Source organism: Danio aesculapii, chromosome 4, assembly GCF_903798145.1.
Source record: "Danio aesculapii chromosome 4, fDanAes4.1, whole genome shotgun sequence".
NCBI lineage: Eukaryota > Metazoa > Chordata > Actinopteri > Cypriniformes > Danionidae > Danio > Danio aesculapii.
Window position 1 is genome coordinate 53978739 of NC_079438.1, and position 18093 is coordinate 53996831.

General features: G+C 35.2%; 4 protein-coding genes across 4 annotated transcripts in view; 1 reads left to right on the forward strand and 3 right to left on the reverse strand.

Moving 5' to 3' along the window:
* The window catches only part of LOC130223549 (deleted in malignant brain tumors 1 protein-like), a 76538-nt gene that overhangs the window by 11229 nt on the left and 47216 nt on the right, over positions 1-18093 (forward strand). The window contains exon 5 of the mRNA XM_056456391.1: positions 6743-6831. The gene's annotated coding sequence lies outside the window, so the exon portion shown is untranslated. The remainder of the gene's footprint in view (positions 1-6742; positions 6832-18093) is intronic.
* On the reverse strand, positions 3623-5657 carry si:dkey-14d8.7 (uncharacterized protein LOC557676 homolog). Its single transcript, XM_056456130.1, is given in 5 exon segments — positions 3623-3727; positions 4424-4576; positions 4647-4835; positions 5436-5514; positions 5603-5657. Coding segments are annotated over 5 exon segments (522 nt in total). The 3' UTR covers positions 3623-3681.
* Positions 8099-9387, reverse strand: si:dkey-14d8.6 (uncharacterized protein LOC557741 homolog). Its single transcript, XM_056456125.1, has 5 exons — positions 9282-9387; positions 9130-9208; positions 8699-8887; positions 8468-8620; positions 8099-8268 (listed from the first exon to the last, which is right to left on the reverse strand). Exons 1-5 carry the CDS (start codon positions 9334-9336, stop codon positions 8223-8225), a joined length of 522 nt encoding a protein of 173 aa, XP_056312100.1. The 5' UTR covers positions 9337-9387; the 3' UTR covers positions 8099-8222.
* Positions 10805-17212, reverse strand: mapk12b (mitogen-activated protein kinase 12b). Its single transcript, XM_056456108.1, has 12 exons — positions 17039-17212; positions 15960-16089; positions 15455-15513; positions 15265-15376; positions 15130-15159; positions 13300-13347; positions 13028-13142; positions 12850-12921; positions 12533-12612; positions 12370-12448; positions 12063-12236; positions 10805-10966 (listed from the first exon to the last, which is right to left on the reverse strand). Exons 1-12 carry the CDS (start codon positions 17155-17157, stop codon positions 10890-10892), a joined length of 1095 nt encoding a protein of 364 aa, XP_056312083.1. The 5' UTR covers positions 17158-17212; the 3' UTR covers positions 10805-10889.

Sequence of the window (18093 nt, forward strand, 5' to 3'; positions counted from 1 at the left end):
TCCTCCCCCCGTCCCCAGAGAGACCTTGACAATGAGAGATGTTTCACTTTTAGCTCGATATCTGAGACGTGTGAAAAGACAAGCAGAAGCATGGGAACCAAACACACGCCAAAATTTTAAAAAAGAGAGCTGAATTTCATTTAAGAAGCAAATCACAGTTTTGCCACAAGAATTGCCTCTTTTAAAAGACATTTTATATTAGGGGGCTTAACTACAATCAGAAAATAGATGCAATGTAATGTTATGTAATAGATGCAATGTAATGTACTTATTGGGTTCAGATTGTATACTTATTGTGCTACTAAGATGGAATGGGTCAGGTTTGGTGGTACTGTTAGGTAGGGCTGGGCAATTAATCGAAAAGTAATCAAAATCGACATTCAGAACCTATAATCGATCAAATTTGTTCAGGATGATTTTTTCAATAACTTTTCCTGCTCTGTTAAGTTGAGGCTGGCTTATACTTCCGTGGCCATCTCTGGTCAAGAAGGACGATGGACCCATTCTTGAGACTTACTTTGCACCACATTGAAGCTGTGTCAGAGATTTGTGAGAATTATTTCTGACATTAAAATATTTGTTTACAGAAGATGCAAGAAATGCACTGTTTAAAGTATTATTTACAGGATATACATGAGTTTTTTTTTTTTTTTTTAGAAGAGATACTGATTATTTTTTATATAAAAAGCAATGAAATAATTAATTTTGTTTCCAAAAGTGCAAGTTATTGAGGCATTGTGTGCTTTAATTTCAGTTGTTCAATGTTGATAAATAATTATACACTGTCACTGGGGTGGTACACATTTATACTTAAAGGGTCCAAATTGGTATCTCAAAAGTATATATTGGTACCTAAACATTTTTAAGAGGAACACTTTTGTATACTTTTAGGTACTGAAATGTACCCTTGAGGTATTAATATGGACCTTTTAGGTACAAATTTGTACCTTTTGAAAAGGTACCACCCCAGTGACAGCTCGCGTACCTTTATTTCTGAGCGTGTAGATAGTAGATAGAGCGTGTTTCCTTCAGTTTTTTTAAAATCAAGTAATGCGCCCTTTATTCAGAAATCTCTTACTTGTAATATGTGAGCATATTCCCTGTCCAAAACCTGTCAGTGAACTATGAGGGCAAAGAAGTAAAATAAATAAATAAAATAATTGTTCATTTATTGTAATTGAGTTAAAATGTTCAATTAATCGAGATTTTGATTTTAGACCAAATTACCCAGCCCTACTGTTAGGTTAAAGTGAGGGTTGTTTTGCAAGGGTTGTGTCAATGTGCACTTGTAAATAATTGTAGTTACAGATTAAATACTTGCAGGTGTTGCTTTTATAGCTGCATTGTACCATATTCATTCATTCATTAATTTTCCTTCGGCTTAGTCTCTGTTTTAGAGGTCGCCACAGCGGAATTAACCACCAACTATTCCAGCAAATTTTTTACGCAGCGCATGCCCTTCCAGCCACAACCCAGTACTAGGAAACACCCATACACACTCATTCTCACTCACACACACACACACACACACACACACACACACACACACACACACACACACACACACACACACACACACTTAATTCACCTATAGCGAATGTCTTTGGACTGTGGGGGAAACCGGAGCACTCGGAGGAAATCCACACCAACATGGGGAGAACATGCAAACTCCACACAATAATGCCAACTAGTCCAGCCGGGATTCAAACCAGCGACCTTCTTGCTGTGTGGCGACAGTGCTAAACACTGAGCCAACGTGCCGTCCTATTGTGCCATGTTACTTATTTAAATGTAAGTACATAGCAGTTAAGGGCAATTAATATATATTTAATTTTGATATCATATCCTTCTAAATTATATGAGAATTATTGTGGTTAAAGAAAACTGTTATTTCATTGATGAAATTAGCTGAGCTTTTTTTATTCTATCCTTATGAGAATAAGAATAAGAATAAGAATAAGAAGTTTCAGAAAAAAATATAAACATTTTGTTGGATTATAAGGCATGGGGCGGTGGTGTAATTACAGATGCAGAAATTACTTGCACATAAATTACCTGTAGGTGTTTTTTTTTAAATATGTGCAATTGCAAAAACATGCATGTACAAATAGTGTGCAATGTACCAAATAATTAATAGTACAGTGCTCAGCATAATTAAGTACACCTCATTTTGAAAATGAAGTGTATTTTGGTGCATTTAACCAAAATAAATTTATTTAATAGATATATTTATTAAAATGATATTTTAATCACCAAAAATATTTAGAAATTGAAAGATAATACAATTAAATTCAAGCAAAATATTGCAAAAAAAAATTACAATTATTATTTCTGCTTCTCTTGATTTTTCCTCTTTTTTTTTTTATTTGTATTTAATATTTTTCTATAACATATAAATTTGGCTGTACTAGTTTTTGGACTGTTATCATAAGTTATTCTGTTAGATAAGCTCCAGATTTGCTTTCAGTACTGACTAGTCTAATGCATATGCACAAATATAATATTGTATATCTTCCTATTAAAAATATGAAAGATAGATTTGTGAGGGGTGTACTTATATATGCTGAGCACTGTAGGTACAAATTGCGTGCAATGTACCAAATAATTAGTAGTACAAATCAGTTAAGGCCACTTAATATAAAGTGAGACCTTTCTCCAGTACGTAATGATCACGTGTTTCTCTCAGTCTCTGCTGATGTTGCTGTTTATAATGCGTCCGGTCACACTGACAAACGTTTAGTCTTAGTGAGTGTGTGTGTGTGTGTGTGTGTGTGTGAGGATATCAGCTCTGTTTCAGCCGGATATGCTATGGCCGTGAACCGGCCCTGTCTATCCCACGTTCCACCTGCTAGACATACATCACCAAAACCATCTGTGACATTTCTGCTTCCTCAAGTGCGCACAATAACACTGTGGGTTTGTTAGTTTGTTTCCTACAGCCATGTGACCACAAGCTAAATATTAAGTCCCAGCCAAGGTCAGTTGAAAAGACTCAAAGGAGAGGGAGGACAATCGAAGCAGCTCAAAGAGAAATTGAAGCCAGGAAAAGGGCAAGGAGGGCAGGCAAACTGCAACAATGCAGCTGATAAAATGATTACAGTAGGAGTGCTTCAGTAGTTAGGTCACTAGTATATAATGTGACACTCTTTGTTGCAATGCAAGCTTGGTATGTGCTGCCACTTTGTGGTTATAGGCGGAATCATTTTGACTGTTTGAAATGAGCTGTTCTGTCTTCATATATTTGAACACAAGCAAATATACACGTCATGAAACATTTATAAGGGATCATAGTGGCAACTCTGATTTGTTTGGTGCTCCATGCGAGATATAAAATCTTAACAAATATACATCTCTTTAAGAAAGTAAAAATGCTCATTTGCAATCTAGATATTTCCATCCTTTTTACAGTAATATTTTCAAGGTGATAATTAGATTTGGTGTAATTAGGCCATATTTTAGGTCACTAATCAAATAAGCAAACATTAATTGTGACATTGACCATGTGAATTAATAATAGAATTTGTAGTGAATAAAAACACACAATATTGATGGATCTTAAAGTCTCCATTTAGAAAAGAAGAAGTCGTGAATCACATTATTTCATAAACCAGAAAGACATGACTTATTCTGATATGCAACTCAGATTTATTGTAGTTGAATTTGAGGGAATTTGCGAGAGTCTCAGCATTGCACTTTCGCACAATACTTGTACTTCCAGCGGCGGTCTCTGAAAAGCATAACAATGACATCACATTAGTATTGAAAAATGCATTTTCTTTACATGCCATTTATTATTCTAGTATAATTACCGTTTTCATTGTCTACTGGAAACCTTTAGCTATTTTTGCATTAAAAAATTCCAGAGGCGAAGTAACAGAGCTATCTGCAAATATTGATGTACACATGTTGTTTGGAATTATTAATGACAGAATCAGTAAAACCTTGCACCACTGTAATGGCCTCTTGGCTTTGGAAGTCTGTTCTTTAATTCATACATATTCAGTAAATCACTCACAGAATATTCCACTACAGTCAATGACTCGTTTTTTTAGTAGTGCAATTACAGGAAAATTGTGCAATCGCACAAATTTTCTTTATTTATTAAATGTGGCACTTAATTTTTATTTTCCAACTCAGATTGGCTATTTGTAGCGCTCTGCAGATGTTTTTGCGTAATTGATCATGCCCAGATATTTATTTTTAAGCAGCCTCGTGTCCATATATTTATTTACCATGTCCATATGCTGTATATTTACCATTTAACTATTTCTGGATAATGACTATTAAAATTCATTTACTGAAAGCCTTTTCAATGTCGTCATATGTCCATATATTTATTCAATAAGCAAGCAGATAGAAGGAACCCTATCAGCTGATCACCCTGTCAGTATTCAGATTGAGTCATTTGGGTAGTCATACTTACTCATGTTTATTCTCGTGATAGCTTTCAGCACCCGCCAGGTAGTTCTGGTTTGGCACAGTCCAGTGAAAGTATTCATCAAACCAGTTCACATAAGTGGTCCATTCACATTCAGCAATGCAGTGGCCAATACCTCTACAGCAGTAAAACTGCCACCTGGATATGTCACAAGATTACCTGAGGTGACACATGACATGTCAAAATTAGTAATAAAATGTCAGCTCACCTTCTGTCCTCATGTTTGTTGCTGTGGTAGCTGCTCATTCCTGACATGAAGTGGTGTGCTGGACACTCATAGGTGAACGCTTGGTCGAAGTCATTGACATACGGTGAGAGAAAACAGTCTGCAGCAGAGCTAAAGGTGTCTTTACAGCCAAACTCCCACATCCGGTCCTCATGATGATTGTGATGTTGGCTTTGGTTCATTAGGAGGAAAGCATACAGTGAGGATCAACTGAATGAAATAGATTATATACAAGTACTTACTGCAAGTACTGTATTTAATTCTTTCTGTGAATGAATACTAAACTGAAGCACTGTTGAAATGGAGCATTGAGTTCCAAACCAAATCCAGGGACATGTCAGAACTTCAGTTGACATTCTGACAAAGTTAGCATAGCTTTTTATTCAGTAATGTTAACAGATCATTTGTGATAACACACATTTATCTGGTCTTTATTTTTGAGCGCACAATGGTATACTCTGTTTAACATATTCTAAGAATATTAAAAGATTACATTCCCGAATTGCTTACAAAATGTAATGCTTTCTTAGCATTTTAAAATGTGTTTAGAGCATTTAAAAACTAGTTATAAAAATGAGCAGAATTTGAGCAGTATGTTAGCTTGAATAATTAATGCAATATAACTTAGGCCTTCAATGCAAAAATGTGTTATTAGTTTTTTTCTGGACTGCAATGCAAATCTATTTTGTGTTTAAATTTATTTACAATTCAGCTAAGCATATACTGTATTTCTTTAACGAAGTACAAAGTAGCTGCTTTCCACTCACTCACCTCTTTATGTACGAGATGGACTGTCATGGAGGGCAGGTAAAGTCTAGTGGCTGATCATAGGCATTTTCCCAGAGTAATTCTGTGGGATTTGATTTAGACAGAGAACTTCACAACAAGCCTATACACTGATTTATAAGAAGTGAAAAAACTTTCGAAAAGCTTCTCACCCTGTCCACTGGCCAACAGAGCTGTCAGCAGCAGAAATACAGCAGCTCTCTGCATGATGTTGTCAAGTCAAATTACAGAGGAGCGTGCAGCGTTTATATAGAGTTCAGAGCTGATGGTCACTGATGCATCATGAGGTCGGTTATTTACAAGTACGTTCTAATCAGGTTTGAACAGGTGTTGACCTTCACTATTTCAAGTTGAATTCTCACCGACGTTAAAAATGCAAGATAAATAAATTAAAAAAAAGGTTTGGCATCTGTTTTTAATGGTGAGTTTTGATATTAAGCACAAACATCATTTGTCAACATGTCATTTCTATTCAAATTTCCATTTATATTTGTGCGATAGTGTTATTTTGAAATCAATAAAGTATTGTCTTTTTTTTCTTTTTTTAAATGTAAATTTTTTATGTAGCGTTTAATTTTATTATGTCTGTAGTTTCTTGTTTATTTTAGTGTTCATTGATTGAGTGCAGTTAACTGGTTCTTGTCATAAATATAGCCATAGATGCTGGAATGATGTGAAGAAGAAATCAAATAAACTAAAACATTTATGACAACAACCAAGTGATTAAATAAATACATTTTATTTGCTCACTGAACACAAAGAAAGAAAAACAAACAACTAACAAACTAACATCTGTTACTTCAACATCACACACTCTGTGACTCATGGCTTTAAAGTAAAAAAGGATTCCAGCACAGAAGGTTAATCATCATTTTCCTTAAAAAAAAAAAAAAAGTGCTGTTGCAAGTACCATCTCCACCATGATGCAGCCCACTGGCCAGATATCAACTGAAACAGAAAATAAAAACTGCTCATACTCATTGTGATGTCCTGCAGGGACGTCTAGTGGTTAGCTGATGTCATAGCTACGTTTGTTTGTACTGTATTGGTAGTTCTGTATTTGACCTGTTTGTGAGTACTGCATCCAGTTGAGGATAACCTCTGGTGCTCTGTGTTAATGTATTAAAATTCAAAAGGTAATGCATTTTTTTAATTTATTTTTTAGGGCACCTATAAATGAAAACATGCAAATAAAATATTAATTATTCAATTAATTGGTTTTATAATAAATAAGATAAAGTCAAGGATTTAATTTGCTCTGTTGAACTGATGTCATTTCTTTCTTCTCACAGTCTTGGTTCACTTCCAGATTTCCTGGTTTGAGATCCTGAAGAGCGACACACATTTACAAGAAACACCAAGCTTCAGTGCAGCCAGTGAGGTAGGAAATCTTTTTCCTTTTTAAATTACATTATTTAAGCTGTTCTAATCATAAATTCTTATAATTTTATGCATACAAATTTTTTATTCATTAAAAAAAAACATGTTGGTTTAGAAGAGATAAAATAGTTTGTATTTGCACTGTGATAATGCACATGTGCCAAAGAAAAAAAAAAGGATTTTTGACATCCAATCCATTAAAAGTGTAATATGCTGTAGCTATAAGACCTTAAACTTTCCAAAGGCATATTTTAATTTTATTCTGAAGAAGTGCTGCAAAGCCATGTTTTTATTAGAGTAGGTTGACCCATTCACAATTTTATATATATAAAAAAAAAACAATGCCATAGAACTTCGTAAAATTTCTTTGTAATAATATTCTACAGCTGCAGAACTTTCAATCAATATGAAACTTAAAAGGCAGCCAGTATAGAGGAGATTATCAAAAGATGACAACCAACCAGCTGATAGCGCATCACAACTGTCCAGTCTGGATATCATATGAATGCATGAACTAGATTTTCTGCATGAGAAACCGAAATGTTGTTGGTGTTTCTAAGTAAGCTGTTTTAGTACCGTAAGAGAAATGATATTCAAAAGTGAAGTTGCTGTCTGCTGTAGCAAATTACATCCATCTACAACCAACTTGTATTCTGTAAGCAAATGTGTGCAGGTGTTTGGTCCAATGTGGTATTTTGCTGCCTTGTCTGAATTACAAAATTAAATTAAAATTATTTTAGGACTTTAAAACACTTTGATAATTGACTGATGTACAGCGTAATGTCATCAGCATAACAATCCAAACTAGCCAAGTTTTTATTTCATAATAACCCAAGCTTCAGCATGCAGATCGAAAAGCCACAAGAGGACTAAGATAGACACTTGTGGCACTCTAATGCTTTGCTGCCATTCAAATGTGCAAATCATCTTAGTGCTTGTCTCTGAAAGCCAGGGTAATCCAGTAACTGATCTGTGAGTATTTTGATCTGTTGTGTTGAACACAGCAGTGAGACCAAACAAAACTAATAATGAGAAGCAGCCCTGCAATCCTAATACAATTAATATTAAACCATCATAATGTGCTCCAACATAGTGATCATTAAAAATGTGCAAGATTATGAAGAAAAAAATTAACTTCAAGAATGTACATTTCCCCAAAAACCTTATATATCCCAGTCCACCCCCCCCCCCTCCCCCCCAAAAAGCAATATTCATGGTATGATTCCAACACTATGTTATAATTGTGAAATAACAGACTCACACAGAACTTATGCGGCTGAAATTTATTGATAAGTTGATAAAGATTTCTTTTCCACCAATGGTCACCAGTTTAACATTGTGTTTAGTCTTGTATTCATTTCAGATTTGATTGTATTTGCATTTGAGGGAGTCTCAGCATTGCAACTGGGCACAGTACCGATACTTCCAGCGACGGTCTCTAAAAAATAAAAAAAGACATCCTATTAGAATAAGAATATGACCAGTTTTACATGCCGTTATGATTCCTGCATCATATTTGACTGTCTGCTAGAAACCTTGTCAACATTGTCGATAAACACATTGTCAATACTTGAATTAATTAAACATTTAAGAGAGGATTCTATGCAACATTATCCAATGTTCATATGTGTACTTACTCATGTTTATTCTCATGGTAGCTTTCAGCACCCGTAAGGAAGTGTTGGTTTGGCACAGTCCAGTGAAAGAGCTCATCAAACCAGTTCACATAAGTGGTCCACTCACACTGACCAGTACAGACACTGTTACCTCTACAGCAATAAAACTGCCACCTGTATAAGGATATATAACAATATCACCTCAGGTGAACTCGCATAACATGTGGAAATCGGTCAAAAACCAGAACTCACCTTCTGTCCTCGTGTTTATCACTGTGGTAGCTGCTCATTCCTGACATGATGTGATTTGGGGGACACTCATAGGTGAACGCTTGGTCAAAGTCATTGGCATATGGAGACAGAAAACAGTCTGAACCAGAGCTAAAGGTGTCTTTACAGCCAAACTCCCACACCCGGTCTTCATACCTATTATCATGTTGGCTTTGGTTTTATCAGGAGGCAAGAAAACAGAGAGGATCAGTTTAACTTTCTGATTATGAACAAATACTTAAGGACTGTATATTTTTACTATAATAACATTAATATTATATTATATTATTTATAGCATGTATACAACGTTATGTCTTAGAACTATGAGACTGCATTGGCCCATGATTTATTCACGTTTATATTTCAGCACAGTGTTTATACCTAAAAATCTGCACCTTCTGGTTTCCACTCACCTCTTTACATAGGATATGGACTGTCCTGGAGGACACTGAAAATTCAGAGGCTGATCATAGGAGTTTTCCCAGCGTAACTCTGCAGGATGTAGTTTGGACACTTAGCAATAAGCATAGAATAAATTCATTCAAATAATTAAACTGTTTCTCACCCTGTCCATTGGCCACGAGAGCGGTCAGCAGCAGAAATACAGCAGCTCTCTGCATGATGTTGTCAAGTTAAATTAGAAGACAATCTGAGAGGAGCGTGCAGCGTTTATATAGAGCTCAGAGCTGATGGTCACTGATACATCATGAGGTCGGTTATTTACAAGCGGCTTCTAATCATGTTTGAACAGTTGTTCACCTTCACAATTTCAAGGTGAATTCTCAGGAACTGACCTGGAAAAAGCCTTTATATTTAACAAGAAATTTTAGTGTAGAGTGGATAAAGTCCTTAAAAAGGCCATCTAAGGACATCTAATTGCAATTTAATCATTTCACAAATATTAACCTTTATTTTGTTTCAGACTTCAGAAGCAAATAATAAATATTTCAGTTGCGATGTATAGGGTGTTTTATGTTAAAACCCCAGTATGTTCAGAATTAATAACTTGTTTAATGATCGATTGCACTTCTTGCCTAAGCAAATATGCAAAACATTGATTTGTTGAAATATTTTATGAAAAAAAAAATCCAAAGAATTTTGGATAACCGACATGGTCTTCATCAGGTGATGAAGACCATGTCGGTGGAAACGTTGTGACATTAAAGTGACATTAAAGATTTTTTGAGAGCTAAAGTGGCAGTGTGCCGATTTTCTTTGTATTTTTTTCTACAAATTTTTGTTTTTGATCGAGCACCTGCCTTTGAGATTTTCTAGATGTGCGCACATTTCTGTTGTTTTGCTTGAAATATTTTATTAGCCAGCATTTTTAAGAGCTATAAATGTTTGTTTTTACTTTAATGTTGCATGTTTAACAAATGAATTTAGTATTAATTGTGCTTCCTGAACAAAGTAAACGTATGCTATTCAAGCTTTTGGAGCATCTTTTAGCCAAAATTACTTGCACAATCGTGACGTTTAATTCATTTATTTTTTTTAAAACCTGCATTGGATTAATTTGTATATCTGTATTTGTGGGAAAATACTTCATGTGCACCTTTACCAGTAAACATTGATGAGCAGAGTTGTATAAGAAACATTACTATCTGAGTTTTTAATAGCAACTTGACATTGAATCTAAAGGTATCTAAGACATGTTATGCAAGTATTTCTTAAAGAAAAGGATCAGGGTTTTGCACAGAGAGTGTATAAATATATTTCATATTTTAGTATTGAAAAATAATGCTTAGCCAAGCTCTGAAATGATTACATTCATAATAAATCATGAGAGATTATGAAGTTTTATTTATTAGTAAAATAGAAAAACTGGTGTGGTGTTAAATGTGCAATACTCTGTGCATTAATAAATTAACTGACCAGTAGAGTAAACATAACACAAGCTTACTGTCAAAGTAGAATGATTATGACAAATACAAGTCAAATAAGTCAATCACAGTGTTTTGTTGGCAGGGGAATTTTGCATATTTAAGATGCCTCTGAAAGAATTCACATATTTTCATGATAATCAGGAACCTTATAACAGAGCAACATTATCAACAACTCTTTCTTTTATTTACAAAGTCACACAGTTTACATTCATTAAATGTTTGGCCATCTCTTCATGTCACACATTTATACATGAAGCTCAGTGACAGTGAGGTGAATCGGTGTTCACTCAGAGCGATGTTTCTTTGGAGTCTCTGATCTCTGAGACGGGTGGCTGGAATGACAGTATCTCTGTGAAAGTGTGACCTGCAAAGGGAGAAATAAGGAATGTTAATGTATCTGAAATACACTCAAAAAATGACTTGCTGTTTGTTCAGACTACTTATTTAATATGAGTTAAACACAATTCTTAAGTTTTTTCTTAACTTTATGTTCAGTCCACTTAAATTTGTAATAACAATTAAATTTAGCTTAATTTGTGTTGGGACAACATGAAGGAATTGTGTGGAACTCTGCATTTTTACAATGGAAGAGCTGAGTTCTGGTTCTGTTTCCTCCAGAAACACTGCACATTCTGAGCTTCTAGTTTTTCTTCCACATGTCATTCCTCTTTAACCTCAACATGTACAAATTAAGGGCTAGATTGACTAACATCTTGCACAGTTTGTGAAAACTTGTCGTTTAAAAATGACACTTTCTTAATAATAGAGTTCAGAAAGGTTTTCACAGCAATACAATAGAAGAACCATTTTGGTTTCCCAAAGAACCTTTCAGTAAAGGATATTTTATCTAAATTATTGAATGGAATACCAATAATGTATCTTTATACTTAAGAATTCAATTAACTCAAAGTGAAAAAACAGTCGAAATGCATAGACACTGGTGTTTTTGTGGCTGACCTTGACTCTTGAAGCTTAAAAAGGACAAAATGTATCTAAGGGTCGCATATTGGCACCTTAAAAGTGCATATTAGTGCCTAAATAAAGTGTGTTTCTTAATATTTCTAGGTACTAACATGTACCTTTGAGTAACCAATAAGTACCCTTTAATGCATGGGTGTCCAAACTCAGCTCTGGAGGGCCGGTGTCCTGCAAAGTTTAGTTCCAACCCCAATCAAACACACCTGGGCATGCTAATCAAGCTCTTTTGGACACCCCTGCTTTAATGTGTACCTTTTAAAAATGTGACAACTCTTGAACCTTTATTTCTGACAGTGTCATGTCATATGAGTTTAGCAGTTTCCCTTTAATGCTGTATTAGTGAGAAGAGAGAGTAAGTAGATCACCAGAAGAACTGAGCACTCCCTTCAACACTTTTATGGTGTCATGCACATTTGCCATTTATTGAATCTCGTCTAAACCCACTATTTTAGTAAATTAACTATCAAGATTGTTTCTCTTACGTTTCCACTGATCCAGAGGCAGTTCTGTGTTGTCCATGGAGTGGTCATAAGGCAGGGCCTCCGTCTCTTCTTCAGGTTCTCTGAACTCTGTAAAAAGGGGAAGTTCGAGCGCCTCCGCAGCGCTTACACGTTTATCTGGATCCAGAACCAGCATCAGCTCCAGAGCACTCACCGCTAACAAAAACAAACATACACACACATTAGACATTAGCATCTAGATGTTTCCATCCATTAATCTGTATGTGTTTTGGGAAGAAATTGTGGATGGACCATAACCATAACAAAGTTGCAAGAGAGAGTAGTTTACCTTCTGAGCTGGCTTTGAAGAAAATAGTGTTTAAGTCTTTCTTTGGTACTTTAGGTAGACCTCTGATGTAGTTTTTGGCCTGTATAAATGGATGAAGAAAGCATCAGTGAAAATGTAATGTATTAATCTTTCTAGTGTTTCTTTTTATCCGTAATACACTCACATCTTGGCTTTGTAGCTTTGTGATGAAATCTGGAGCTGGAGTTCCTGTGATTTTCATGATCTCTCTCAGCTGGTCTAAGTCTGTAAGTCTAAGTTAAGGATTTATTAGGGGAAAAAAGAGGAATTGCAATCCATTTTCTGCTGTCTTGACTGTGGTAATCTCTGGATAAGTGGAAGTCAGTTTTTACTTGTAAATGGAGTAATGTGCAGTGGTAGCTGATACATGTACATACTGGACACAACAATTACTTTTCAATCGTATCATTGAAATTTTTAGAGCATGTAAAAAGCCGTAGTTGCATGAAGAAAAAAAGATACGGTCATTTCCTTTAAAAAGTGGCCTTCCAAGTAACATCTCTGCCATAATGCAGCCCACTGACCAGATATCAACTGAAACAAACAAACAAAACATCTTACTCATTGTGATGTCCTGCAGTGACTTCTAGTGGTTAGCTGATGTCATGGCTACATTCAGTTGTACTGTATCATAAGTCACCTGTTTGTGAGTAGTGCATCCAGTTGAGGATAACCTCTGGTGCTCTGTACCAGCGGGTCACCACATAACCCGTCATTTCTGAATCCGCCTGACGCGCTAGTCCAAAGTCCAGGATCTAAACACAGAGGTGGACGTTTGTGCTTTTAAACAAATAGCAACATTGAGATGAACACTGTGTGTAATCTTATATTAAAGTAATTGTAACTTCATATGAAACTTCAGCATTTAAAGTACACTATAACAACTATTAATAGACACAGTTGGTGTAATACCTTAAGTTCACAGTTTTGATTCACTGCCAGATTTCCTGGTTTGAGATCCTAAAGAACGAGAACCAAAACAGACATTTACAATAAACACAAAACTACATTGCAAAACAAATCAAGATGCACTAAATTTAATGAAAAATGTAAAAGATAAGTACGTTTATTCCTAAAACAAGTACACGAAATCAGCCAATGTGGTAAGAAATAAAAGATTTTTTTTTTATAGAAATCTAATAAATGTAATACGTTGATTAAGGAATAGCCTATATTTATATTATATATAACTAGAAATAGATAAAAATATTGAGGATTTTGTTTTGTAAAATCTAAATTGTAAATTGTATATAAAAAAAAAGAAACTGTGTAAGATCTTTGAATTGTAAAATGTAATAAATAGGGCTGCACAACATATCGTTTTAGCATCGCTATCACAATGTGTGTATATACAATACTCATATTGCAGGATATGCAATGTTGACTTGGGATCATTGTTGACCAGAAACCACAGGTCAAAACACATGAGATTTGTGGAGTCGCTGCAGAATTGAACCACAATAGAGTGAAAATTTGTCATTTGTATGCGTTTTCAAGGACTGTAACTGTGTGTGAGCATTTTGAGATAGTTTAAAGCATTCAGACATACGAAAATGTAGCATTTGTAACTAATAAAGATTTATTTTATTGGATTGTTTAAGTGATTAAGACTATGCAGTGGTATTTTGCATTTAATTATTCAATTAATTTACCTAAATGCTGTTAGACTCCCTACAAACCCACAAAGCACTGTTTATTTCACTTTATCTTTGCTCCATTGTGTTTATTTATGACTGTAGTTTGTTTATTATATATGTATATAATAAATTATTTAAAAATATATTTATATAAAATAATATATAGACCTGTACATGATTCACTCCCCTATAAAACCATCGAAATGAAAAAAATATCGCAATGTCAGATTATTCAGCTGATTTGATTGTTATCACTCAATTGAATGGGCGTTATCAGTGATTATCAGCTGATATATATAGGACAATAGCGCCTTCTGCACCTACTGGTAGGCTCAGAAGGCTGTTATCATCCATCCACATCGTTAATCAGCTATAGATCACATATGGCTGTGGCCAGAAGTTAACAAGAATTATTTATATTACTTATTAAATTTTACATAAATTGTATTTTATGTACATGTACCACTACTCCAACCCTAAACCCAACCATCACAGTAATGTAAAAACAGATCTGGATCTAGAGTCTTCTCTATTAGCATAGCTGATTAACCATGTGGATAGATGATACCAGCCTTCTAAGCCTTCTAGTAGGTGCAAAAGGCCCCTACTGGCCCAAATCTATCAGCTGATAACCACTGATAACACCCATTCAATTCAGTGATAACATTCAAAGAGGGTGGATTATTCCAATATCGTGCAGCCCTAGTAATAACTATCATATTTTTTTTACCATGATTTCCAGAAGACACTAAGTAAAATGTCATATTTAGAATGAAAACCAATTGATGACATATTAAAAGACTATTTAAGGATCACAGTGAAGTGCCAAAATAGTAATTAAGTAATTCATTTAAAATATATTTATACTTCAAACCACAATCCTTCACAGCTCTACATTTACCCGATTGTCAGCAAGATATTTTAAACATTTGAAATAAAGCACAATTATTACAATAATTATTATTATTATTTTAAAAATCCTCTACATTTTCTCAGAGATGAGAAAAGAGAAGGACTGGCCAGAGGATGAATGAATGTCAGGGTTGAATGAAATGGTCACCCAACCCCCTCTGTGCATCTTATTAAACTGTCAGAGGTCACATACCCTGTGAATGATCCCGGCTGAATGAATATACTGTGGAAAAAAGAAAGAGAGGGACAGAGAGATTTATAGAGACTGCAGCGCTATAAAGCAGGACATAGTGTTTCCCAAGTGTGATTGTGTGTATCTGCGCCTAACCTTCAGACCCCTCAGTATCTGATAGACGAGAAACTGCACTCTGTCCTCACACAGTCTCTCCATCTTCATCAGCTTCCCCAGATCAGTGCCCATAAACGGCATCACCAGGTAACTGAGAGAAAGAGACGTTAAATTATGCTTAGTACTTTAATGGTTACATAAAGTGTACATTAGATCTGAATCTACTTACAAATCATGAAATCTGTCCAACAAGATTTCTGAGGTAAAAACATCCAGCAGCCCAATAACCTGTATAGTTTGAAAGAGATATGAGGGAAAATGAATGAGAGTAATGAGTTATACACTCTAGAATATTATTTAGCTGCTTGTTCAAACTTCTTATGTAAAATTAGCCGAAACAACACAACTCTGGAGTTTTTTTTCAGGACAACTTAATTGTTTCAGGTTCAATCCACTCGATTTGTGCTGGGACAACCTAAATGAATTGTGTGGAACCCTCCATTTTAAATGGGCTCCATATAATCAGTTTGTGTTAGGACAACATGAAGGAATTAAGTTAGCTAATTAGTTTTTAGAAATGTAAGTAGATTGAACATAAAACAATTAAGTTGTCCCCCCAAAAGACTAAAGAATTGTGTTGTTTCAGCTCATTTTAAATAAGTAGTTTAAAGAAACAGCAAACTTAATTTCTTTTAGTGCAGAGATCGAGGTAAATGCAGATGCTGTTGACATACATTCTCATGTTTCATGTGCTTGAGGAGTCGTAGCTCTCTGTAAGCGCGCTTGGCAAACAGTCTGGACTGGAACGGTCTGTGGAGCTTCTTGATGGCCACTCGAACTCCTGTCTTGCGGTCAATGGCTGAACTTTACATCATAGAAAGATAAACACTTCAGTCACTTTGTCACATATGACACCACTAGATATTAAAGCACGGTAACACCGTGACCATCTATGGACATGCATCTGAAGTTTTTAAAATATAAAAAAACACAACTCTACCATAGCAAAACACTTCCTCAACAATACTAATCATGTTTTGCTCTTTAGTGTACAAACTTACAGAATATGTTCATTATGCAAGTTAAACTTATGCAACGTAGACAAGTGAAGAATCTATTAAAGCTGAAGGACAGACACAATGACTTCGTAAACTAAAGATCTCTTTAATTCGCCAGCTTCTGCTTGATAAACACAGACAATGGCATCAGCAGGGAGGCTTTGTTATGTAGTTTCTTGTCTTGCAAAGGGGGAAAAGATTTCAGTTTTGGTTAGAGAAAGAAAATGAAGAAAACTGTTGGAATTTCTTTGATGCAATTGGATAAATTAATCTATTAGCGCTCACTACTCAAACACACTTGTAAACTATCGTTCAGTGTGTAATGTTTACAGCCTTGAATTAAAAACGGCTGGGTTTATGGTAAATTTGATGGCTCCAAATGACAAAAGGCTGCAAGTAATCTATAATTGGCGTTATAGTAGTTAAACAACGTTTCCATGCAGTTTTTAAGAAGCCACCGAGTTTATAAGCGTTCTAAAAGAACGCTCGCGAATAGAGGTTTCGTTCATCTACTGTAACCATAGCAACAGAACACCGTTCCAATGCATTCCTTTAGGATCGAATTCGAACTATCGAACGTGCGCGTCATGATTAGTTTATTTTGTACACAGGTATAATTCAAGCATGCTATACGTCGCAAAGAAAACCCAATTGCGCAAATCAAATATCACCATCGAACAACTCCAAAACAGGTATAAACCCCCTGATTTGTTTTTAAATTGTAAAGAATCTTTTAAATACGAAAATATACTTACCAGACTGTTCCATACGCCCCAGTTCCAATCTGGATTAGATCTCTGTATCTCTCCGGAACGTCCCAAATGGTTCTGTTTATCTCCTGACGGTAAAATCCTGCCCTGCTTCGAAGTGACATCCTCAAGACGTATTGAATGTTTCAAATTTGAAACTATTCTTGTTACGTTTTCATTGTTTTATCTCTTCTTTTTTTCGAAAAAGAAGCTCTCGCAGAAAGAGTGCGGCTTGGAGAGGACCGGCGGATTTGGGGGGCGGTTCAAAGTTTCCACAATTACGCACTGGAGATGCGCTGGCTCCACATCAGAGCATCGTTAAAACTTTCAGACACAGGAGTATCTTCATTTACCTGAGCACAAATGAGGTTGAAACGATTACTTGTAGATTGAAAACGGTCAACTCATTGATGGGTTTCGGGAGAGGGTGTAAATGTTTATTGAGAGAGAGGGGGTCGTGAGTTGAGACTGGCTGAGAGAGAAAGACCCTTCCAGTCGCACTCAAAGGCAGTTTTATCTTTGTTTAAAGGTATGCGGGAGACCAGCAGGAGGTGGAGATAGAAATGCATTATACACAGGACACATAAACAGGACATTTGCGAAAGTGAAAGTTAATTAATAGGCATACTATATTAATACACTGTACTTTTCTATAGACTGACTAGTCTTTAATGGTCATTTAAATGTAAATATGAGAAACCACACCCAGTCCCCCATTCATCTTCAGATGAGTGTATCTAGTTTCAGGACGCTCAGGGTCTTACAAAACATTGAGAAATAATTGTGACACTTACCTTGCTTTACCACTTCCTGAAATGCAGTTTCCTGTTTTGAAAAAAAAAATGCATTCCTTCAGTAAAGATATGCTGCTTTTCCTCATATAATACTGTTTTTAAGAAGTTGTTTAATTTCTTCAGGATATATACTTTGCATACCGTTTTTTATATTATTACATTATTTTCATAAATTAGCTATTTATTGGTTGGTGGTTTGAGGAGGGTTTTGCAAATAATAAGCAATCAAATTTAAGATCACTTATGCTTTTGTATATTTAAGTAAAT